Source organism: Miniopterus natalensis, chromosome 2 (genome assembly GCF_054644295.1).
Source record: "Miniopterus natalensis isolate mMinNat1 chromosome 2, mMinNat1.hap1, whole genome shotgun sequence".
NCBI lineage: Eukaryota > Metazoa > Chordata > Mammalia > Chiroptera > Miniopteridae > Miniopterus > Miniopterus natalensis.
In genome coordinates this window covers 185,436,606-185,459,365 of record NC_142082.1, presented here as the reverse complement: position 1 = coordinate 185,459,365, position 22,760 = coordinate 185,436,606, and the positions used below count along the sequence as shown (strand labels likewise).

Here is a 22,760-nt window from a genome sequence, read left to right as displayed (position 1 = left end):
ACTGGGCTGGTCTTGGTCCGGGTGGTGCATTTGAGCCTGCAGGGTGTCGCCGGCTGTGGGGTCTCCGTAGGAAAAAGTACGCTCAGGAGGAACAACCCTGAAAGCCGCAAGTCCCGTGTTGTCTGAATAACTGCGTCATGGGTAGATCATCCAGAAATTAAGGTTTTCTGCCAGGGACTGGGGCCAGCCCTCCCCGTGGAAGGCTGGGTGGTAGGAGCGGTGGCCTTGGGGGGGATCCTCCAGGCCCCAGTGGCCACCCAGGAGGCCGCCCCGGGGCCGCTCCCACCGGTCAGCGGGCACTCCAGGAATACCCTGGCTTATTCCCACATGATGCGTGTGGATCGCGGGCCCCCTGCAGGCCCCACGAGCCCCGTGGGGCGCAGCTTAGGGCTCCTGGGCCTCTGTGGCAGGCCAGACAGGTGACACAGTCATCCCGCAGGTCCAGACAGTTTGGGTAACTACTTCTGGACGCCCTGAGTCCCCCCACATTGTCAGGCGGGGTCACCTGGCTGTCGTCGGGCGCCTCTCCCAAATCCGGCGACAGATCTACGGTGGCGAGCAGTCACTGCCGCAGTCCCGGACCCACCCCACGGGTATCGCCTTTGGGTGTACGCATGTGTCGTCGTTGGTCCTCGGGCTTTGGGTTTTGTTAGCAAAAGCAGCGAAGAGAGCCCTGGCTGGTGTGGCTCAGTGGTTAGAGCGTCGGCCCGCGGACTGAAGGGTCCCGGGTTCAGTTCTCGGGTGCAGGCTGGATCCCCGGCCCGGTCAGGGTGCGTGCCAGAGGCAGCCCGTCGGTGTGTCTCTCTCCCATTGACGTGTCCCTCTCGCTCGCCCTCCCTTCCACTCTCTCTGAAAAGCGATGGAAAAAATATCCTCAGGCAAGGATTAAAAAAATAAAGACAGTGGAGAGAGAGCGGGGGAATGAATGCGTGGGCTCCCCCCGCGTCTGTGGGACAAGAGGGAACATCGCATAGAAGGTGAACATTGATCTCCTTTCGTTGACTGTCGATCGAGACTGAAAACCAAAAGGCATCCTTAGCCGCGTCGTCTTTACGATCGGTGGAAGTATTTCCTATTTTCCATCATGATTTCTTCCCTAGACCCCGGGGGATCTAGGAAGCATGTTTTTGGGTGAGCGAACAGGTGGCGTTTTCCCGTAAATCGCGTTGTCACTGTCTCCAGCCCCCGTGCAGGTCGGGGAGCGTTCACCGCGGGATTTCAGACCTTTAGGAATGTGCTCAGGCTCGCTGCGCGGCCCAGCGTGTGGCCCGGCCCGGCCTGTGAGTTCCCCGGAGCTGGAAAGCAAGTGTGTTCTGCAGGCGCGTTCTGGGCGGGTAGTTACCCGGTTCATTGTGGGCTCAGATCTTCTGTGTCGTCATGGATTGGGGGGGGGGGGGGGGGCGTCTTCTCAGCTACTGAGGGAGGCAAGTTACAAATCTCCAACCCTCTTGGTGGTTTATCTCTTTGGCTCTGTCTGTTTTCGCTTTGTAGGTTTTGAGGCTGTTTTATTAGGTTGTACAAATTTAGAATTGTTGTCCTGGAAAATTGACTGTCATCGTTGTGAAAATCCTCTTTACCTCTACTGATTAATTTTTGTTGTTAACTCTCCCCCAGGGATATTTTTTCCATCAATTTTTATTTTTTTATTTTAATTTTATTTTATTTATTTATTTTTAAAATATATCTTTATTGATTTTAGAGAGAGGAAAGGAGAAGGAGAGAGAGAGAGAAACATCAATGATGAGAGAGTCCTTGATCAAACCCACAACCCGGGCATGTGCCCTGACCGGGAATCGAACCCCGATCGCCTGGATCCTAGGTCGACGCTCAACCGCTGAGCCACGCCCGGCCGGGCTCCATCGATTTTTAGATGGGAGGGAGAAGGGGGAGTGGGAGAGAGAGAAGCATCGATGGGAGAGAGACGCGTCGATGGGTTGCCTCCCGCACGCCCCCACCTGGGACCAGGAAAGGAACCTGCAACCCAGGTACGTGCCCTTGACCCAGAATCGAACCCGTGACCCTTTGGTCCGCAGGCCAACGCTCTGACCACGGAGCCACTCTGGCCAGGGCTCTAGTAACTGATTTTGCCGTAAAGTCCGCTGCGTCTCATGCGGCTGTTGCTACACCAGCTCTCTCCCGGCTGGTGTTTGCACGACGCAGCTTTTTCCATGCCTCTCCTTCCGACATCCTTACGTTTTCAGGAGCGTCTTGTAAGCAGCGCATGCATAGTTTTGGGGTGTTTTTTTTTCCTGTTTTGCAAGTTTATGGGATCATCTTGGCACAAAATCACAACAGCAGCGTGTAAGCCTCTCCTTTACACGGGGATGTCGGGAGCAGAGTCTTACAGCGCCCGTCCTGCGACTTCGGGATTCTAGCGTTGCTGCGCAGGGTTCTGCGACAGACCGCACGCTAAGGTGACCGTTTTCATCGAAAGGAAAGTAAAACCATCGCTGAGGACTGTGGGCATCTCCTGAGGAATTGTTTTTGTGTTTGTGGTTTTTTTTAACTCTACCTCGATTGCAGTTATATTTAAACACGAGGTTAGTCACGATGTTATTTTCGGACCTTCCTCCCATGTATTTAAACATGGCAGCCTGAATTTAACCGCACAAGATGCAACATTTACCTCCGAAAGGAAGAGCCTAATGGCCCCCGCGTCTGTTTCCTGGAAGTCCTGTGGTTCCGGTAACTAGTCCCGAGTCTGTGTCTCATGACTCCGAGGGTCTGTTTCTACTGCTTCTTGCTTCCCTTGGTTTTCAAGCACATTGTCTCGTCTCTTTGGGTACCTGGTGCTTCTTGATTGAGTGCCCGGCATTGCATTGAAAAGGTGGAGAGAATCTGAAACCAGAGCGGTGCTGTCACTGTCCCTCGTTTGCTCTGAGATGTGTCCCCCCCACGCTCTGAATTCCAGATTTCGTCCCCCAGCCCCAGGCGCCCAGGAAGCTTTGCTCAGCTGACGGCCTGAGCTGTGTCACAGGACCAGCTGGCGGCCACGGGGAGGCACACACGTGCTGGGTCCTGCCGGTTCCTGTGTCGTCCTTGGCTGTGGCTCTGGAACCACAGTGCCGTGGGTCACACCGCTGTCCAGATGGGGGCTTTGCATGGTCCTGACTTTCCTAGGGGTTCTCAGGAGGAGGCTGGTCCAGTTCACCCAGCTCTTCAGCAGGGGAAACGTGATCTTGGCCTTCCCCTGGCTACATTTGCTTAAAATGTGGATGTCTTAGGCCAGGGACAGTGCTGATTTCTGGTTTCTGTACATGGTGGTCTGAATCCTGTCTCATGAGCGCCCAATAGTCACCTGAATCGATGGTTGTTCCCAATGCTTTTTTTCTTACATTTTTTAAAAATTGATTTCAGAGAGAGGAAGGAGAGGGAGAGAGAGATAGAAACATCAATGATGAGAGAAAGTTATTGATCGGCTGCCTCCTGCACGCCGCCTGCTGGGAGTCGAGCCTGTAACCCAGGCCTGTGTCCTGACCGAGAATCGCACCATGACCACCTGGATCCTAGGCCGACACTCAGCCCCTGAGCCACGCTGGCTGGGCCCAATGCTCAAGTCTAATGGGCTTCATTATGCTTGACCTCTGTGAGCATTTGACATTTCTTAGCATAGAAACAGGCGTATAATTCTGAAGACTGTTACAGGCGACAAGAAATTAAACTTGGTTAATTTTCAGTGGATCTTCCGCACGGCGCCCTGTAGTGAGTCGGTTTACCTGGCCCCCCGTCCCACAGATCCTAGACAGCTACGTCCAGTTCGAGGTGTCCCACGGCCCCTCCGATGTGGCGTCCATGAGGCTGTCCAGGTCACGCGTGACTGATGGCGAGTGGCACCACCTGCTGATAGAACTGAAGAGTGCCAAGGAGGGCAAGGACATCAAGTACCTGGCGGTCATGACCTTGGACTATGGCATGGACCAGGTGAGTCAGCACCTGCTGCCTCTTCGGAACAGACCCCTTCAGCGGGCCTGAGGGAAAACTGCGTGACCCTTCCATGTACCAGGACCCACCGGAGCGCTTGTAGATTTGGGGGTGCACGTTCTGAGCCCCCTGAGTTGGGGGTCTCATGTTCTGCCTTGTGCTGAGGTCACTGGCATCTGCATCTCGTCCCCCTGTCCGGATGGCCAGCTCCTGGAGTCAGGACCGGGACCTCGTCTGTGTGTCCTGTCCTGGTGCCGTGGGCTGTTAGCAGAGCTGTCCCGAGTGACGGTTGTGTGCTCAGGGCCGTGCCTTTGGGTGCAAAGGTTAATAACACACGGCTGGGCTGCTGCCCTCAGAGTGGACGGTGCAGGCAGGTGGCTGAGCCGTGAGACCCAGGTGCCAGAGGGGGCCGTGGCCACCAGAGAGGTGCGCCCCTCCCAGGTGGGCACGCTTGCTGAACCCCATGATGTCCAGGGTCTGCAGCTGGGGAACAAGAGGCATGTTTTACAGGACACCCCAAATGGGCAATGGTTAAGCTCTCTTGGAGTCCAGGCTCATCTGTTTTTTGTTTTTTTTGTTAATCCTCACTTGAGGAAATATTTTTCTATTGATTTTTAGAGAGAGAGGGAGGGAGGGAGGGAGGGAGGGAGGGAGGAACATCAGTGTGAGAGACCTCGATTGCCTCCTGCATGCGCCCCGACCAGGGCCGGGGATCGAACCTGCAGCCCAGGTACATGCCCTTGACTGGGAACTGAACCCAAGACCCTTCAGTTGCCAGGTGACGCTCTAACCACAGAGCTACCGGCCAGGCCAGGCTCTCTGACACCTGGTCCCGAGAGTAAGCGTCCACCCTGTCCCCCGGGCACCCCTTCTTGGGCTGAAGGCCTGGTGAGACTTTCTGAGACCCCCCGACGGGGTGTGTTTCCCCTTCGCTGCCGTCTTCCCGCCAGCCCTGTCTCGCACGGCCCGATGCGGAGGTGGGAGGCCTGCCCACAGCCCCCGCTGGCCATGTGGCTGGGCTGGGGGAGCACAGGCGTCCTCTGACCGAGTCCCCACGCCCTGCCCGTCAGGCAGGCAGCCGGGTTTTCCACCGAGAAGGCCGGGCCGGGCCCTCTGTGTAAAGGCCCGGTGGCCGCGGGCTGCGGGGAGTTGGCCAGGGCGCCTGGGTTTGAGGCTTCGAGCACGTTCCTTCCGGCCAGATGCTCCCAGAGTGGTGGACGCAGCCCCCTCTCCCTCGCAGGCCACGGTGCAGATCGGGAACCAGCTCCCGGGGCTGAAGATGCGCAGCGTGGTCGTGGGCGGTGTGTCCGAAGACAAGGTCTCGGTGCACCGGGGCTTCCGGGGCTGCATGCAGGTAGGCAGGGCGGGCGCCACCCGCCGGCTCGGGGTGCGTGCCCCCCGGGGCCCCTGGTCACCTGCTAGCTGTCAGTCGGCCGGTCTTTTGTCTGAGAGCCGACCGACCTTCACAAACCCCGTTCCCAGCTTGCCCCCGAGATAAATGAAACAAGGAGCCAGACAGAGCTGGGGCTCCTCACCCTCCAGAGACCTCCTGGGGTTCCTCCGGCCCCGAGGCCCCGGGACCGAGTCCGGCTGCCCTTTCTTAACGCAGGGAGTGAGGATGGGGGAGACGGCCACCAACATCGCCACGCTGAACATGGACGATGCCCTCAAGGTCAGGGTGAAGGACGGCTGTGACATGGGGGACCCCTGCGCCTCCAGCCCCTGCCCTCAGCACAGCCACTGCCGAGACGCTTGGGACGGCTATGCCTGCATCTGCGACAAAGGTGAGTGCCCCTCCCCGACGCCCGATGCCCGATGCCCCTCAGCCGGGGGCGATGCCTGTGGTGTTTAAGTGCATTGTGGACAGCGGAGCTGGGGCCTTGGCTTCCCCGTCAATTCTCCGGGTGCCTGGGGAGCCCTGAACTTTGGTTTGTGACTAAGGAGTGGGCCCTGGCCCTCTCTTCGTTCTTTAATTCCCATCTGAGGATATTTTCTCCATTGATTTTTCAGAGAGGGGGCAGGGGGGAGGGAGAGAAGCATCGATGTGCGAGAATCACATCGACCAGCTGCCTCTTACGTGGCCAGGTCAGGGCCGGGGGTTGACCCTGCAACCCAGGTACGTGCCCTTGACTGGGCACCGAACCTGAGAACTCTTGGTGAGCTACCCACCCTCCGGCCACTGAGCAGCACCAGCCAGGCTCGGCCGCCTCTTCTTAAATGTGTCTCTTTGTCACTCGGGCAGAGGGGACCCTCCAGGCTTCATCCCCGGGGGTCATGATGAGCTGAGAGAGAGAATTAGGGAGAAGTACACATTTTAAAACTGTAGGTCCAGTGTTTCCCTCTGAATTTTGAGGTGCTGTGGCCGTGCTCAGCGGGTACCATCCACCGCGTGTCCTGGGGAGGCCGGAACCCTCTGCCCTGTGGCTCCCGCCCTCCCCGGCGATGCCTGGGAAGCCCTCTTGTCTGTCTGTCCGTGTCTGACCCACCGAAAGCTTGTGTTTGCCGTGACTCCCCCCGAGGAACCTGGAAGGCCGAGTCTGGGGGAGGACAGTGGCCACGATGTCTCAACATGGGGGCCTGGCTCCGGGAGGGGGGCCAGCGGCTGGCCCTGGGACGGGTTTGATGCCGGCCTGTCCCCACAGGGTACTTCGGGAGGAAGTGTGTGGATGTGTGTCACCTGAACCCCTGCGAGCACATGGCGGCCTGCGTGCGCAGCCCGGGCGCCCCTCAGGGCTACGTGTGTGAATGTGGGTCCAGCCACTACGGGCCGTACTGCGAGAACAGGTAGGGACCCACTCGCGTCGCCACCGCTTCACGTGCCCGCAGCTGCTGCTCCTGACAGCTCCTCCTGGTGACTTAACCCGAAATACATATGACTCTGGGCTAAGGACCTTTTTAAAATTTTTATCATCTTAGAGAGAGAGGCAGGGAGAGGGAGAGAGAGAAACATCAATGATGAGAGAGAGTCGTCAGCGATCGGCTGCCTCCTGCTCGCCCCCACCGGGGATCGAGCCCGAAACCCGAGGGAATCGAACGGCGACCTCCGGGTTCCTGGGTCTCTGCTCGACCGCTGAGCCACGCGGGCCGGGCAAGGATATATTTTTATTTTTCAAATTTGGCACCAAATAAAAGAGAGTCAAATCGAACGTCCCAAACCAACCCCGCCTGAGCCCGTTTCCTCTGCGGAAACATGCACACAGCTCGTTCACCTCGGGCCCCGTGCTCGACCCGGGCGGGCAGAGGTGGGCTGACGGGACCGGCGGTGGCCTGCGCCCGGGAGGGGTGCGCCTGGGCTCGTCACCCTCGAGGCCACTCATCTCGGGCCTGCAGGGGCCGGCTTATGAGGCGGGCCTGGGTGGGTCAGGCGATTCTGAGCCCACCGGGTCCAACCCGTGGCCACACGGAGCTAACGGAGGCACGTGTCACACCCCCGGAGAGGCTGCTCTGAGCATCCACGGGGCCGTGGCCAGCGTTTGTCCCTGGGGACCTGGGGGCCACTTATGCTCAGAGCCCTGCTTAGCATCTTGGAGCTGGTGACGCCGGGTCCTGGGAGAAGCGGGCCCGGGGCAGCCGGGCTCCATGTGCTCGTGGGGTTGGGGTTGTGGACGGTCAGCGAAGTGGAGTCAGTTGTCACTGGGCCCCATGATCCAGACGTCATGGGTGGGTGCCAGGGCAGAGTGAACATGGAGGTGTCATGCTGATAGCTAGCCTGGGGTGGGACACTCACCTGCGTCCACCAGGTAGAAGAAAAAAGTGTAAAATTCTTTAAAAATAACAGTTCTGGTGGTAGAACCCTTCCAGATGTGGGGCCCCGCAAGGCTGGGATCAGGACACGAAATTCTAAGAGGTGGGGGCAGTTCTAGGGGTGGGAGCAAGCAGGGGCAAACCGAGGCTTCTGGAGGGGGAGGGAGGGGCCCAGACCAGGCCGGCCAAGGCTCCAGGCCTCCGGCAGACCTCCGCGGGTTCCGAGACCACGGCGTGCACACCTTCCATCTGCCATCCTCCCTCCCCACAGGATCGACCTCCCGTGCCCCAAAGGCTGGTGGGGGAACCCCGTGTGCGGGCCTTGCCACTGCGCCATCGACAGAGGCTTCGACCCCGACTGCAATAAGACCAACGGCCAGTGCCAGTGCAAGGTGAGGCCTGGCCCGCAGGTGGCCCGCGGGCGGGTGTCCCCACCGCTCTCAGGGGGAGCCTGGGAGAAGGCCCTGCAGCCATCCCCACGCACACACGCTGACGTGGGTTCAGGTTTTCGCTGCCCGCGGGGTCCTGCGTACGCATAACGCAGACCCCAGGCCTGGCTCCGCCTGTAAGCTGGCGTGGAGCGTGGGAACCGGAGTCCGCAGCCCCGCGTCCAGTTGGTAACAGGACCCCGAGCGACTCCTGCGAGGTTGGCTCACCTGCAGCGCCAGCCATGGCTCTCGCGGCCACCGTCCTGGTGGCTTATCACACCGGCGTCAGGGACAGCCGGGATGTTAAAATAGGAGCCTGAGCACGCGCCACCTCAGCGTCTGGGGTTCGTGCACACCCCCTCCCCGCCTCGGGCCCCTGCGCAGTGTTTTCAGCCGAGCAGGGGAAGCCCCTACCCCTCGGCTCCTGGGGCACGTCTTCCACCTTCGGCGTCCCGTCAGCAATCGCTGTCGAGCTGCGGGACCCAAACCCAAAGGACAGACAGGTCGGCTGGTGGCAGGAGCTGCCTGGCGAGGGCCACGCGCTGCCAGGCCGACGGGCTCGCCACCCCGGACAGGAAACTGCCACCATGGGGCGAGCTCCGACACCCCCAGGGCTCTAACATCAGTGACGTCCCTCGTGCTCCGCGGTGCTTCGGAAACGTGACTTGTCTCCTGAAACGCTTAAATTAAAAAATCACAGCAGCCACAGGGGATCAGGACCGGGCAAGCCGCGTGGAGCGAGATGGCGGCTGTGCCATCCGCCGCCCGCAGGGCACGAGGACCGTGGGGACGGCATTTGGGGAAAACATGCCTCGAACTTTTTTTCTCGTAAAAAATTAGAGAGCCCTGGCCGGTGTGGCTCAGTGGTTAGGGTGTCAGCCCACCCACGGAAGGGTCCCAGGTCCAATTCCCCGTCAAGGGCACGTACCTGGGTTGCAGGTTCGATCCCCAGTCCCAGTTGGGGTGCGTGCGGAAAACAGCCAGTCCACGTCTCTCTCCCATCAGCGTTTTCCTCTCCCCTCCCTCTCTCCCTCCCTCCCTTCTACTCTATCTAAAATCAGTGGAAAAATATCCCCAGGTGAGCATTAACGAAAAAAATTCTAGAAAGCGCAGAAAGGAACTTGGAAGGTGACAGTGTCACCATCCCCCCTCCCCGGGGTGACCGCTGACCTGTGAGCGCCTCCCCCCAGCCACTCACACACACACGGTCGGGACCCCAATGCGGACAGTGCGTGTCCCTGCCTGACACGGAAGCCCGGCCACTGGCCACGAGTCTGCCCAGGTCCCAGCCCGGCTGGGTTTCCAGTGGGGGCGCGTGAGTGACCTGGCAGGGGCGGTGGGCCAGTGGATGGCGGAGCTGGACATGACCCCAGGACTTTGTGAACCTGAAGGCCATGCTCCTGACCTTCACCCCGACCTGCCCAGTGACAGACATTCAGGTGGCTTTTAATTGCTCACAGTTTCAAAAGAAAATGCTGCGAGGGCCGTTCTCCTGCCTGAATCTCCACGGGAGTCTCTGGCCTTTTTTTTGTTAATTGTCACTGAGGATATTTTTCCATTGATTTTTAGAGAAAGTGGAAGGGAGGGGGAGAGAGAGAAGCATCGATGTGAGAGGGACACATCGATTGGTTGCCTCCCGCACGAGCCCTGACTGGGGCTGGGGGTCGAACCTGCAACCCAGGTACATGCCCTTGACAGGGAATTGAACCCGCGACCCTTCCGTGTGCAGGGAGACGCTCTAACCAGTGAGCACACCGGCCAGGGCTGACTCTCTGGCCCTTCTTAGGACAAGTATTCAGGTGGCAACTATAATTATTTGCTAAGACATGAGAGTGGGTTGCTTTTCCGGAGAACGCACCTGCCCCGTCTGCGGGGCCCGGGGGGGGGGTGTTGGGGGGGAGAGGCCAGCAGGAGCCTGGACGTGGTCCAGGATGCCCCCCAGGTGCCCTGCGGCCTCTAGTCCCACTCGCGGCCTCTGGCCTCCGCAGGAGAACCACTACCAGCCCCCGGACCAGGACGCCTGCCTGCCCTGCGACTGCTTCCCGCACGGCTCCCACAGCCGCGCCTGCGACGTGGACACCGGGCAGTGCGCCTGCAAGCCCGGGGTCATCGGCCGCCAGTGCAACCGCTGCGACAACCCTTTTGCCGAGGTCACCACGCTCGGCTGCGAAGGTCTGTGCTGCCCCTTGGCCCCCTCAGGCCCCCTCGCAGGGACAGGCTGCTGGCCTCCGCGTGCGCGTGGGTGGGTGTGAGTGTGCACCGCACGCCCCTGGGGTTTGGACAACACTCAGTTGCCTTACGGGCTGACCGCCCCCTTGGCCCTCTGCGAACCTGGCCCATGACTGGAACCGGGGTCACCCCTCGCCTGTCCTAACTACTGGGGGAAGATGCCATGGGTCCGATGAGGGGGGAGCGAGCGGAGAGCCCTGCGCGCCTGGGGCCGGGGCTGGACCGGGCTGAGGGCCTTCCCCCCTCTGTCCCCTAGTGATCTACAGCGGATGTCCCAGAGCGTTTGAAGCCGGCATCTGGTGGCCGCAGACCAAGTTTGGGCAGCCGGCCGCGGTGCCGTGCCCCAAGGGATCCGTGGGTAAGTGCCATGGCCCGTGGCGTCCGCTCCCCGCAGGGCATCGGACAGAGGCCCGTGGTTTGCGGGAGAGCCGGCCGCGCAGCGGGACTCACGGGCGTTCCATGTTGAAACACCTTGTTTAGCCGAAGTGTTGGGGGCAAATAAGAAACTTTTTCCCTAATAATAAATGGCAAAGCCTGGCCGCGTAGGTGGCTCAGTAGCACGAGCATTGTCCCCTGCACCCGAAGGTCACCAGTTCGCTCCCGGTCAGGGCGCATGCCAGGTGTGGGCTCAGCCCCCCCATAGGGGGCTTGTAGGAGGCAGCCGAGCAATGTTTCCCTGTCTCCCCCTCTCCCTTCCTCTCTTTCTTAAATCAATAAAAACATTTTAATAAAATAATAAAAACAAAAGTAAATGACAAAACCTGGGAAGGACACAGTGGCCGCACACGGAGCACAGTGGCCGGGGGACATGGTGAACGTGGGGTTCTCTGTAAAATGGGGTGAGAGCCGCGGCCGCCCTAGAGGGGTGTCGGGAGAGAGCGCACAGCCCGTGACAGGTGTGGGGTGCGCGTGGATTTCGTAGGTGCTCGGCGGGCGGGTGAGCCGGTCTCGTTCTTCACGGACTTGCTCAGCTGTGTGCCTGTCGTGGCCGGGCCCCGGCCCCCTGCCAGGCCTGCTTGTGGACGGTAGGAGCCTAGACGTTGCCCCGGGCGTGAGACAAGGCGCTCGTGCTGGCCCCGTGGCCGTGGCCCCCGCTTGGCCCTGGGCCCACGAGGGGTGTGCGTCACGCCTGGGTTCACGCCTCACCCGCACACACGGGGTTTGAGCGCATCCAGACGCACACGTTAAGTAGCGCTTAGAGTTTCAGGTTTCGGAAGTCTGTCCATCTCTGTCCCCAGGAACTGCGGTGAGACACTGCAGCGGGGAGAGGGGCTGGCGGCCCCCCGAGCTCTTCAACTGCACCACGGCCTCCTTCGTGCAGCTCAAAGCCGCGGTAGGGACCGGCGTGCGGGCAGGGCCCCCGGAGGGGTGGGTGTCCGGGCGGCCGGGACCCTACGGCCAGACACGGGGCGTGGCTCAGGGCCCGGCCCCTCTTTCTCCCCAGGAGCCAGCTCTGCCTGGGCCTGCGAACCCCGAGTCCCCAGGGCCGTGCCCCTGCCCTCCCTTCTCCCCCTTTTTCAGATGCCTCACATGCTCTGGCCTCTTCTACGTGGTGTATTTTTTCCAGCTGCTTTTTGGCCCGTCGGACCCTCCTTTTCTGTACCAGTTATCACCCAGAACTCATTTGTGTGTTTTTTGGGTGTCTCAAGTTCTTTCCTGACAAGGCAATTTCCACGAGAAAGTGGTGGATTTCTGAGCTGGAAGGACCCCAGGCAACCACACAGTAGGTTTGCAGACATCGCGTTCGCGCTCTCGTTTCAGAAGGAGAAGCTGAGCCGCAATGAGACGCGGATGGATGGGGCGGGGTCCCTGCGGCTGGCCAAGGCCCTGCGCAACGCCACGCAGCACACGGCCACGCTCTTCGGCCACGACCTGCGCACCGCCTACCAGCTGCTGGCCCGCGTCCTGCAGCATGAGAGCGGCCGGCAGGGCTTCGAGCTGGCGGCCACGCAGGATGCCGACTTCCACCAGGTAGGGGGTCACGGCAGGTCGCCTCGAGGGGAGCCCCGCAAGTGCGGGACAAGCCAGGAGCTCAGGTGCCCTGCAGGGGCTCGGGGGACGGCCGCAGCCCCGCTCGGCTGGAAGGATCACCGCACCCAGCATCTTCCCGGCAAAACCGCTTTTCCAGTGCCAGCCAGGCGGACCCCGGGGCCTGGGCATTTCAATCCAGGCCTGAGGGTGTGAGCCGGTGGGGCTTGTTCCCACTGCTGCATCTTTGCAAACAGACGTTCCCCCCCTGGTTTCTGGGTTGGGGCCCCCGAGCCCCCATGGTCAACCCTGCGTCTACCCCATTCTGCCCCACCCCATTCACATAAGGTGAGCAGGGCCGGGAGCATCGCCCGAAGCCACCCACAGTGTCACCCACGGCGTGCACTCTCGGTGACGGGGGGAGTGGTTCCCAGCACCCTGTTTTCTTGGTGGGGGTGGGGCTCTAATGTCACCATGGTGCCTCCCCTTTGCGCCTTAGGGCGCACACGCGACACCCCCGGCAGGGCTGCTCCCTGACGTCGGCTCCTGCCTTTGAGACTAGAACACCCACCATCTCCTCCAAGCTGGGGCCTGGCCCAGCCCGGCCTGGCCCTGCAGAACCTGTTGGCCAGGCCCCGGGGGCTGCACCTCGAGCTGAGTGCTGTCTGTGTCTGCCCAGGACGTGGTCCTCACGGGCAGCGCCCTCCTGGCCCCGGGCACCCGGGCGGCCTGGGAGCACCTCCAGCGGAGCGAGGGGGGCGCGGCGCAGCTGCTGAGAGGCTTCGAGGACTATTTCGGCAACGTGGCCCGCAACCTGCGGAGGACCTACCTGAGGCCCTTCATCATCGTCACCACCAACATGAGTAAGGGCCTCGAGTCAGCGGGGGGGGCACCTGTCAGGGGCACCAGCCCGGGCCCGTCTGCGGCGCGTCCCCAGCTCCGCCCTCTCCTAGGGAAGGGTCAGCAGTCTGGCCTCCGTTTCCTTGTCTCTAAAATGAGGCAGGACCTTCCTCGTCCAGCCGTGGAAACACACACAGCGCTCAGGCCAAGTGGTTGGGGACAGGCACGGGAGGAGATCTTGGTGGCCCGTGGGCCTTTTGGAGCTGGGAGGTCTAGGGCAGGGGTGGGGGACCTTTTTTCTGCCAGGGGCCATTTACATATTTATAACATCCATCTTGGGCCATGTAAGATTATCAACTTAAAAATTAGCTATGAAAAAAGCCCCTAGATTTATTGAATTTCGAGGCCTGCCTGCGGTTGCCGTGGCAGGGCCAGACCAAATGGTTTACGGCCCTTGGGCTGGACGTCCCCCACCCCTGGTTCAGGGAGTGGGCCTGGGGGTCCGGCCGTGGGTCCTGTCCACTGCGTTCACTCTGAGAGGCCCAGGTCCAGGGACCAGGGACAGAGCGGCCCAGCGACGGGGCTGGGTCATCAGCACAGCAAACACCTCCCGTGATCCAAGTCCCCCCAGGGCCCGGGACACACTGCTCTGGGGTCGGATTAACCAGTTGGGCTCCTTCATGGGGAGAAAGCCCCAGAGGTAGAACAGCTCAGACAGGCTGGCAGAGCCCCTGGGGGCCATCCTGATGGGGGCTCCTCCTCTCCTCCTGCACGTGTCTATTAAGCACCTTGTGGGGGACCCTCAGTCAGAACCAGGGATTGCCCCTTCCTGGGGTAGCCCCTTGATTTCCCCGAGTATCTGCCACTGGATGGGTCTGTGACTCATAAGCAGCATCCCTACCAGGCGGGGCTGGGGGTGCCCACTGCTCGAAGGTCACCCTCACCGTCCTGTTCGCCTCCAGAGCTGCCCCCAGAGCCCCGAGTCTGGCGGTGCTCTGCCCCGCCCCCCCGCGGCCGCGTGTCCCGTCCCGCCTGGGAATCCCGCTGGCTGGTGGCCTCAGCGGGTTTAAAGAGCAGAGAGAGGGGAGATCCTGGCTTAGAGACTGTGGGCCCTGGGGGCGGGGCTGCGAACGCGCCTGACGGAGCCGCTGTCCCCGCAGTCCTCGCCGTCGACGTCTTCGACAAGTTTAACTTCACGGGGGCCTGGGTGCCGCGGTTCGAGGACGTCCGCGACGACTTCCCGAGAGAGCTGGTGTCCTCCGTGTTCTTCTCGGCCGATTTCTTCAAACCCCCGGAAAGGAGAGGTGGGGCCGCTTGGAAGCCAGGGCTGCGCTTGGGGCTCCTGCCGCGGGGGGGCTGGGGGGCTGCAGGAAGGAGAGAGCAGCTCTCGCAGCAGAGCACGGCCCGTGGGTGTGCGTCGTGTTCCCCCTGAAATCGGAGGCCTGGCCGGGGGGGTTCGCTGGTGTCCGACCTGAGCAGCAATGATGGGTCACGTCCCACAGCCACTTAGGTGTCCCTCCCTCCCGGTGACCTGCTCCCCCACCCCTACTGCCGACAGGATGACCAGGCCTTGGCTCCGAGGGCCTCTGGCCTCTGCCCACCTTTCACCCGCCCCCTCGGGCATCGCCAGGGCGGCATCCTCCACCCTTAGACACCGACTTCCTCACCGTGTCTCAGATCCCTCCTCGGCCCTGACTGTCCCCTGGGTGGGCTCTGGGTCCAGCCCTGGCCTCGCCCCCCACCCTGACCCGCCCTCCAGACAGCAGAGGGGGTGCTGCCTGCTCTGATGGGTGAGGTGCCCCCTGGCCGGCCGCCTGGTTAGTTGGAGACAAAATGAGCCATTCAGGTTGTGGGGGAAACTGGGGCTTTAGGGATTTTTTTTTTTAGGGCCAGGGGCAAGCACAGCGAGGGGATAGGCTCGGTCTCCGGTCCAGGGCGTGCTTCAGGGTCTGGACACACTCCCGAGAGGCCACCACGCCCGGGACGCTGTCTGCTGCCACCTGGCCTCTTGTGCAGTGCCCCTGGGGAGTGGCAGCCTTCCTGCAGGAGGCACCAACCCTCTCTCCCCACCCCTCCGGCCTCTAGTGACCGCCGTCCCACTTTCTGGCTCCTGGACCTCCCGTAGTGAAATAGTCCAACATGTGTCTGGCTTGTTCCACTCAGCATGTCCTCGGGCTCGCCCCGTCCCGGTGTCCGGCCCCCACCCTCACACCCTTGCTCACGTTGCAGAGGGCCCCTGGGTGAGGCCCGTCGGTCGGAAGGCCGCCCCGCAGACCCCGCGCCCAGGGCCCAGCGCCGAGACGGAGGCCCCGTCCCGGAGGCGGAAGAGGCACCCGGACGAGCCCGGCCAGTTCGCCGTCGCCCTGGTCGTCGTCTACCGGACCCTGGGGCAGCTGCTGCCCGAGAGCTACGACCCCGACCGCCGCAGCCTCCGGTAAGGCCCCAGAGCACAGGGCTGTGTCTAGAGGGTCCCCAGGCTCTTCATGCATCAGAATCTCAACTGAGGACGTCCCTGCCCTGTGAGCTTTCTGGACAGAGGCCCGGCCTGCGGGGACAGGCACTGTCCCCGGCGTGTCTGCCAGGAACATCCCCTCCCCAGCCCATGCCCGTGCCGTGACGGGCGCCATGGGCACGCCGGCCTGGCGGTGTAATTCCCACTCAGAGGGCCCATCCCCAAACCAGGCTGCCTGGCCCCAGCACCGGCTGGGAAAACGAATGCTGCCCAAGGGGGCCCCGTGGCCGCGCTCAGAGGCGGGCGCACAGGAAGCCTTCCCTTCCCCACCCTGAGGCTGTTCCAGGCGCTTCCCTGAGTCTCATGCTCACCCTGATTAGCGCTGGATGAGATTCCCCCTGAGCTGTCATATTTTCACCAGCTTCCTGTCACCCGACGTGTCAGGCTTTTCTGTGTTCCTGCTGTTTCCACACTTCTGTGCCGTAACGTCTCTTCATTTGTATTTTATTTTTATTTTTTCATTCATCTTCACTCGAGGGTATTTTCTCCTTTGCATTTAAGAGGGAATGGGAGCGAGGGAGGGAGAGAGACACATCGATGGGTTGCCTCCCAGATGCACCCCGACCAGGGCAGGGGATAGAACCTACCACCGAGGTACATGCCCTTGATGGGGAATCGAACCCAGGACCTCTCTGTGCACCGGCTGACCCTCTTAACCACTGAGCCACACTGGCCAGGGCTTCTCTTCGTTTTCAAATTTCCAAAGTCCACCTCTGACCCTGAACGTTCCCCATCAGCTACAGAACCCGCACAGTGCAGCACCCCCCCCCCACTGTGTGGCGTCCCTCCTAGGGGGACATCCGTCCTGTGTCCTCAGCACGTCTGCTCGTGCAGGTGTCAAACGCGAGTTTTCTGAGCATGTTTGTCCCTGAGCTGCCGCTTCTCCACCGCAGGCTGCCCAACCGGCCCGTCATCAACACCCCGGTGGTGAGCGCCGTGGTGTACAGTGAGGGTGCCCCGCTCCCCAGCCCCCTGGAGAGGCCCGTCCAGGTGCAGCTCGCCCTGCTGGAGACCGAAGAGCGCACCAAGCCCGTCTGCGTGTTCTGGAACCACTCCGTTGCGTAAGGACGACCCGGGAGCCAGGAGGCTGCCGCCTGACCCCGAGCTCGGCTTCTCCGCCGGGGGCTTCACTGAGGCCAGAGTGGGCCCCAGGTCCTCAACAGTACCCTAGAGGGGTGTCCCATGGGGTGTCCTTTGCTCATCCTGGGTGTCCAAGTCTCCTACATGCACACAGTTACATGCACATGTGTGCACATGCATGTACACACACATGCTTAAGAACACACACATGTACACACACAGGCCAGCAGGGAGACAGGCCTCTCACCTGCTGAACTCCCGGGACACAGCAGCTGACTAGTGGCCAGTCTGCCGCCAAACTAGGCGGGACTTGCTCTGGACACACACAGGAGGCAGCATCCACAGCCTGGGCCCAGGGGCCCTTCCTAACAGTGGGAAATCCCAGGTGTGTGGGGGGGTCCCTGTATCAGTTGGGGGTACCTGACCTCACCTCGCCCACTGGCAGACCCACACTTCAGCCGCTGGGGCTGGTTTTCCCCCGGGAGGCTACGCCTCCTCAGCAGGGTCCCCCACCCCGTGCTTGAGGCTAGGACAGAATTTGTGCAGCTGGGAGTTTGGTCTCATGCAACCAAACATTCCCCCGTATTGCGGTTCCCTGGAGTGAGGGGAGTAGGTGCTGGGTGCTGATGCCCAGGGTGAGGAGCCACGCCTGGCCCACTCGGGCTCACACAGGGAAACAGGCCCCGCTGGACCACGCGCACAGGGAAACAGGGCCCGCTAGACCACGGGCACAGGGAAACAGGCCCCGCTAGACCACGCGCACAGGGAAACAGGCCCCGCTAGACCACGGGCACAGGGAAACAGGCCCCGCTAGACCATGCACACAGGGAAACAGGCCCCGCTAGACCACGGGCACAGGGAAACAGGCCCCGCTAGACCACGCGCACAGGGAAACAGGCCCCGCTAGACCACGCGCACAGGGAAACAGGGCCCGCTAGACCACGCGCACAGGGAAACAGGCCCCGCTAGACCACGCGCACAGGGAAACAGGCCCCGCTAGACCACGCGCACAGGGAAACAGGCCCCGCTAGACCACGGGCACAGGGAAACAGGGCCCGCTAGACCACACGCACAGGGAAACAGGCCCCGCTAGACCACGGGCACAGGGAAACAGGGCCCGCTAGACCACGCGCACAGGGAAACAGGCCCCGCTAGACCAGGCGCACAGGGAAACAGGCCCCGCTAGACCACGGGCACAGGGAAACAGGCCCCGCTAGACCACGCGCACAGGGAAACAGGCCCCGCTAGACCACGGGCACAGGGAAACAGGGCCCGCTAGACCACGCGCACAGGGAAACAGGCCCCGCTAGACCAGGCGCACAGGGAAACAGGCCCCGCTAGACCACGGGCACAGGGAAACAGGCCCCGCTAGACCATGCGCACAGGGAAACAGGCCCCGCTAGACCATGGGCACAGGGAAACAGGCCCCGCTAGACCACGCGCACAGGGAAACAGGCCCCGCTAGACCATGGGCACAGGGAAACAGGCCCCGCTAGACCAGGCGCACAGGGAAACAGGCCCCGCTAGACCAGACGCACAGGGAAACAGGCCCCGCTAGACCATGGGCACAGGGAAACAGCCCTGCTAGACCATGCGCACAGGGAAACAGCCCTGCTAGACCACGCGCACAGGGAAACAGGCCCCGCTAGACCACGCGCACAGGGAAACAGGCCCCGCTAGACCACGCGCACAGGGAAACAGGCCCCGCTAGACCACGCGCACAGGGAAACAGGCCCCGCTAGACCACGCGCACAGGGAAACAGGCCCCGCTAGACCACGCGCACAGGGAAACAGGCCCCGCTAGACCACGCGCACAGGGAAACAGGCCCCGCTAGACCACGCGCACAGGGAAACAGGCCCCGCTAGACCAGGCGCACAGGGAAACAGGCCCCGCTAGACCACGCGCACAGGGAAACAGGCCCCGCTAGACCACGGGCACAGGGAAACAGGCCCCGCTAGACCACGGGCACAGGGAAACAGGCCCCGCTAGACCATGCACACAGGGAAACAGGCCCCGCTAGACCATGCGCACAGGGAAACAGGCCCCGCTAGACCACGGGCACAGGGAAACAGGCCCCGCTAGACCACGCGCACCGCTAGACCACGCGCACAGGGAAACAGGCCCCGCTAGACCAGGCGCACAGGGAAACAGGCCCCGCTAGACCAGGCGCACAGGGAAACAGGCCCCGCTAGACCATGGGCACAGGGAAACAGGCCCCGCTAGACCACGCGCACAGGGAAACAGGCCCCGCTAGACCAGGCGCACAGGGAAACAGGCCCCGCTAGACCAGGCGCACAGGGAAACAGGCCCCGCTAGACCACGCGCACAGGGAAACAGCCCTGCTAGACCATGCGCACAGGGAAACAGGCCCCGCTAGACCACGCGCACAGGGAAACAGGCCCCGCTAGACCACGCGCACAGGGAAACAGGCCCCGCTAGACCACGCGCACAGGGAAACAGGCCCCGCTAGACCACGCGCACAGGGAAACAGGCCCCGCTAGACCAGGCGCACAGGGAAACAGGCCCCGCTAGACCACGCGCACAGGGAAACAGGCCCCGCTAGACCATGGGCACAGGGAAACAGGCCCCGCTAGACCATGCGCACAGGGAAACAGCCCTGCTAGACCAGGCGCACAGGGAAACAGGCCCCGCTAGACCAGGCGCACAGGGAAACAGGGCCCGCTAGACCACGCGCACAGGGAAACGGGCCCCGCTAGACCATGCGCACAGGGAAACGGGCTCTGCTCCCGGGAGAACATGCGTCAGTGTTTCCCTCGTCCTTTGTTTCCCAAGTTCCAGTTAATGAGCAGGCAGGCGCGTCTGCCCCGTAATAGGCGCCTGGCTTACGAGAGGAGGCAGGGCGGCTTTCACAGTGAGGGCTTGCGAGGGTCCACTTGGCCCGAGGGAGGCATGGCCGTCTCGGGGCCACGTCACCGGGTCCAGGCAATTAGCCGCGGCTCTAATTACCCTCTTCCCTGAATCTTAAAGTTCTTGGCAAACACACACTCGCCTTTACATCCCATTTTACAGATGAGTAAACTGAGGATCAGAGCAGTGGCTGGATTTTCCCAGAGTCTGGGAGGGTGGGGCCCCCTCCAAGGGGGAGACGCACCGTAGCAGCTCGCGTCCGGGGCTTCCTGGCAGTGAAACGGGAGCATCACGGGCCCTGCTTCCCAGGCCTGGCCATAAAACATTGCGTAACGGAGAGATGAAAGTCTAGAGGGAACGTGAGATATTATTTCTCAAACCGTCTAGACTCAAAAGGAGACTGAAGAACAAAGCGACCCTTTTGACCACTGACTAATGTTTCTGACAGAAGGGCGCGCGCGGGGTGGACCCGAGACGGCCCCTTTTGAGTTTCACTGCGAGATGACACATAGAGGGTCAGGGTGCTCATTAGGGGCCCTCGCCAGCCAGGAAGGGCGAGGGAGCGTTCACACGGTCCCGAGTGACAGCGGGGATGGCCCCGTCCTCGTAGTCAGTGACAGTGGCACTTGTCTTGGGTGCAGTGAGGGTGCTGTGGGGGCTCCAGTGGGGGTGTGAGGCCCTCAGAGACCCCAATGGTGGAAGGAACCACACCCCGCCCCCGTTTTCTCTGCAGCCCCGGTGGGACGGGAGGCTGGTCGGCCAAGGGCTGCGAGCTGCTGTCCAGGAACCGGACGCACGTCACCTGCCAGTGCAGCCACACTGCCAGCGTCGCGGTGCTCATGGACGTTTCCAGGCGCGAGGTGGGCACAGACCCCACGGGGAGCCCCGGTCACCTGGCAAGCAAGTCCAGGGACATCAGTCCCTTGGGGCATTTGGCCTGGCTCCCAACCTGCCTCTCAACAGGCTGTGTCTTTCTTTCCGACCGAACTGAACCCGCTCTAGGCGAGTTGGCCGGAGTCTGGTAGCATTTCCATAACAAAACCCCTCAGAAGGGTTTTCAGAGGGACCTGGTTGTAAATTAAAAACTGGGATGGCGGCCCCTGAGCCTCAGGCTGAAGGGAAACGCCTGGACTGTGCACCTCACTTCAAAGCAGGGCTCCCCACGCCTGTCAGGTGAGGCCGCTTCTCCCCACTTTAAATTTTAAGGAAGAAAAGAGCCGTCTGGCGGGAACAAAGGGAGTGTCTCCCTTCAGCGGCACACACGCCGGCCCCAAAAGGCCCCCAAAGACAAAGGAGGCTGGTCCGGAGCCACCAAGCAGCAGCGGCTAATGTTTAACCCCCTGCATTTTTGAGCCTGGGAATGCGCTGAACGGCTGCGAGGTCAGCCCCGGTGCCCAACGCTGGCGTCTCAGAGCCAGAACTGGGGCCTGGTGACCTCCTGGGGCCTCCTTTTCAGGCCTGGGTTTCGTCCCCGGAGGCCAGGCCACTGCACTGTCCCTCCCAAGGGCTCCTTGGTGCTCAGCTGCCAGAGTTTCTGTCACATTCTTGGGAGTGTGAGTCACCATGAGCTGCTGCTGCTGGGCGTCTGGGTGACCGGGAGAGAGTGCCCTTGGGCTCTCCCCTGACAGAGGCACATTCGAGCAGGTGGCACCAGGTCCCGGCCTGGAGGGGTCAGTTATTCACGGTCGTTGTCCCCAGAGGATTCGGGGTCTCTTCCTGGCCAGGGAGCTAGGTGGTGCCCGGAGTGGGCTCGTAGGCCCAGGAAGCTGACGCTCCCATAGAGAAAAGAAAAACTAAGCAGGAGTCACGGCTCCCAGCCCCCAGGCTGTCTCAAAGCCACAAGTCTCTGCATAGGGGAGCCCCAGGACCGCGGCCTCCAGGGGACACCCAGTTAGCTGCAGGAGGAAAATCCCTAAGCACTTGGCCTCCCGACCCCAGCCGGTCCCAGTCCCTAGCGTCCCCTGGGCAGCCCTGCTCGTGAGCCCATGAGTTCGGGACAGCACTTTCTGGAAGTTACCCGAGGACGGGAGCTTCCTGTTGCCCAAATGCGGAAACCCCGCAGGGCGCCGGGTCGGGGACAGCTGTGGCATTTTGCAAAGCCCAGGAGACAGTGGCAGTCCCGGCAGCCGAGGCCCAGCCTCCTCTTGGGTAAACTGAGTCTGTGTGGGAGGTCTCGGCCGGGTCAGGACTCGGGTGGCCAGGCCGTGTCTCCTGGGCAGCAGGGTTGACGGGGGAGGTGTTTTCTTGTTATTTTTTATTGCGGTTAAACGTACATAACATAAAAATCGGCATTTCAGCCACGCTGAAGTGTGTACAGGTCAGGATTAAGGACATTCACAAATTATGTGCCACCATCACTGCCATCCGCCCCCAGAGCTTTTTAAAAATATGTTTTATTGATTTTTAGAGAGAGGAAGGGAGAGAGACGTCAGTGATGAGAGTCACTGACCGGCTGCCTCCCGCACGCCCCTTACTGGGGTTCAAGCCCGCAACCCGGGCCTGCGCCCTGACCAGGAATCGAACCCCGATCTCCTAGATCCTAGGGATGCTCGCAGCTGAGCCGCCGGCCGGCTTCCCCCCAGGACCGTCCCTCGGCCACACTGTCAGTTTGTTTCCGCGCCACAGCCGGGCTGACTCCTGCCCTTGGTTATCGCTTTGCTGAGTGTCGACTGGCACAGGCCCCCTCGGAGGCATGGCCCTGACCTCCTGCCTCCAACCACCCCGCCCGCAGCACGGAGAGGTCCTGCCCCTGAGGATCGTCACCTACGCCGCCGTGTCCCTGTCCCTGGCAGCCCTGCTGCTGGCCTTCGTTCTCCTGGCTCTGGCGCGGACGCTGCGCTCCAACCTGCACCGCACCCACCTGAACCTGGTCGGGGCGCTCTTCCTCTCCCAGCTGGTCTTCGTGGTCGGAGTCACCCAGACGGGAAACCCGGTGAGCCCCCCCCCCGCCGTCCTCCTGCCTGGGCCCCGCGTGCTGACTGAGGCTGGAGCTGGGCGGGCACGGTGCCCTTGTCCAGGGGGTGCCGCGGGCCTGCTCTGGGAGGCTGGGGACCTGGGCCTGTCAGGTGGGCTCGTGGCTCCCTCCCGAAGGGGACAGGTAGGTGAGGACCCCACACAGTGAGAGGGAGACTCAGGGTGTGAGTCCGGGTAAAGCTGGGCACCCCTTTTG

General features: G+C 62.0%; 1 protein-coding gene across 1 annotated transcript in view; it reads left to right on the top strand.

The window, feature by feature from the left end:
- Positions 1-22,760, top strand: part of CELSR1 (cadherin EGF LAG seven-pass G-type receptor 1) — a 105,745-nt gene that overhangs the window by 71,740 nt on the left and 11,245 nt on the right. Inside the window, exons 10-24 of the mRNA XM_087814985.1 lie at positions 3,736-3,921; positions 5,162-5,275; positions 5,531-5,705; positions 6,564-6,705; positions 7,937-8,057; positions 10,082-10,265; positions 10,579-10,680; positions 11,561-11,655; positions 12,084-12,293; positions 12,970-13,153; positions 14,291-14,434; positions 15,360-15,564; positions 16,536-16,703; positions 20,325-20,451; positions 22,323-22,523. Of these exons, the coding sequence (XP_087671111.1) occupies positions 3,736-3,921; positions 5,162-5,275; positions 5,531-5,705; positions 6,564-6,705; positions 7,937-8,057; positions 10,082-10,265; positions 10,579-10,680; positions 11,561-11,655; positions 12,084-12,293; positions 12,970-13,153; positions 14,291-14,434; positions 15,360-15,564; positions 16,536-16,703; positions 20,325-20,451; positions 22,323-22,523 (2,358 nt within the window). The remainder of the gene's footprint in view (positions 1-3,735; positions 3,922-5,161; positions 5,276-5,530; positions 5,706-6,563; positions 6,706-7,936; positions 8,058-10,081; positions 10,266-10,578; positions 10,681-11,560; positions 11,656-12,083; positions 12,294-12,969; positions 13,154-14,290; positions 14,435-15,359; positions 15,565-16,535; positions 16,704-20,324; positions 20,452-22,322; positions 22,524-22,760) is intronic.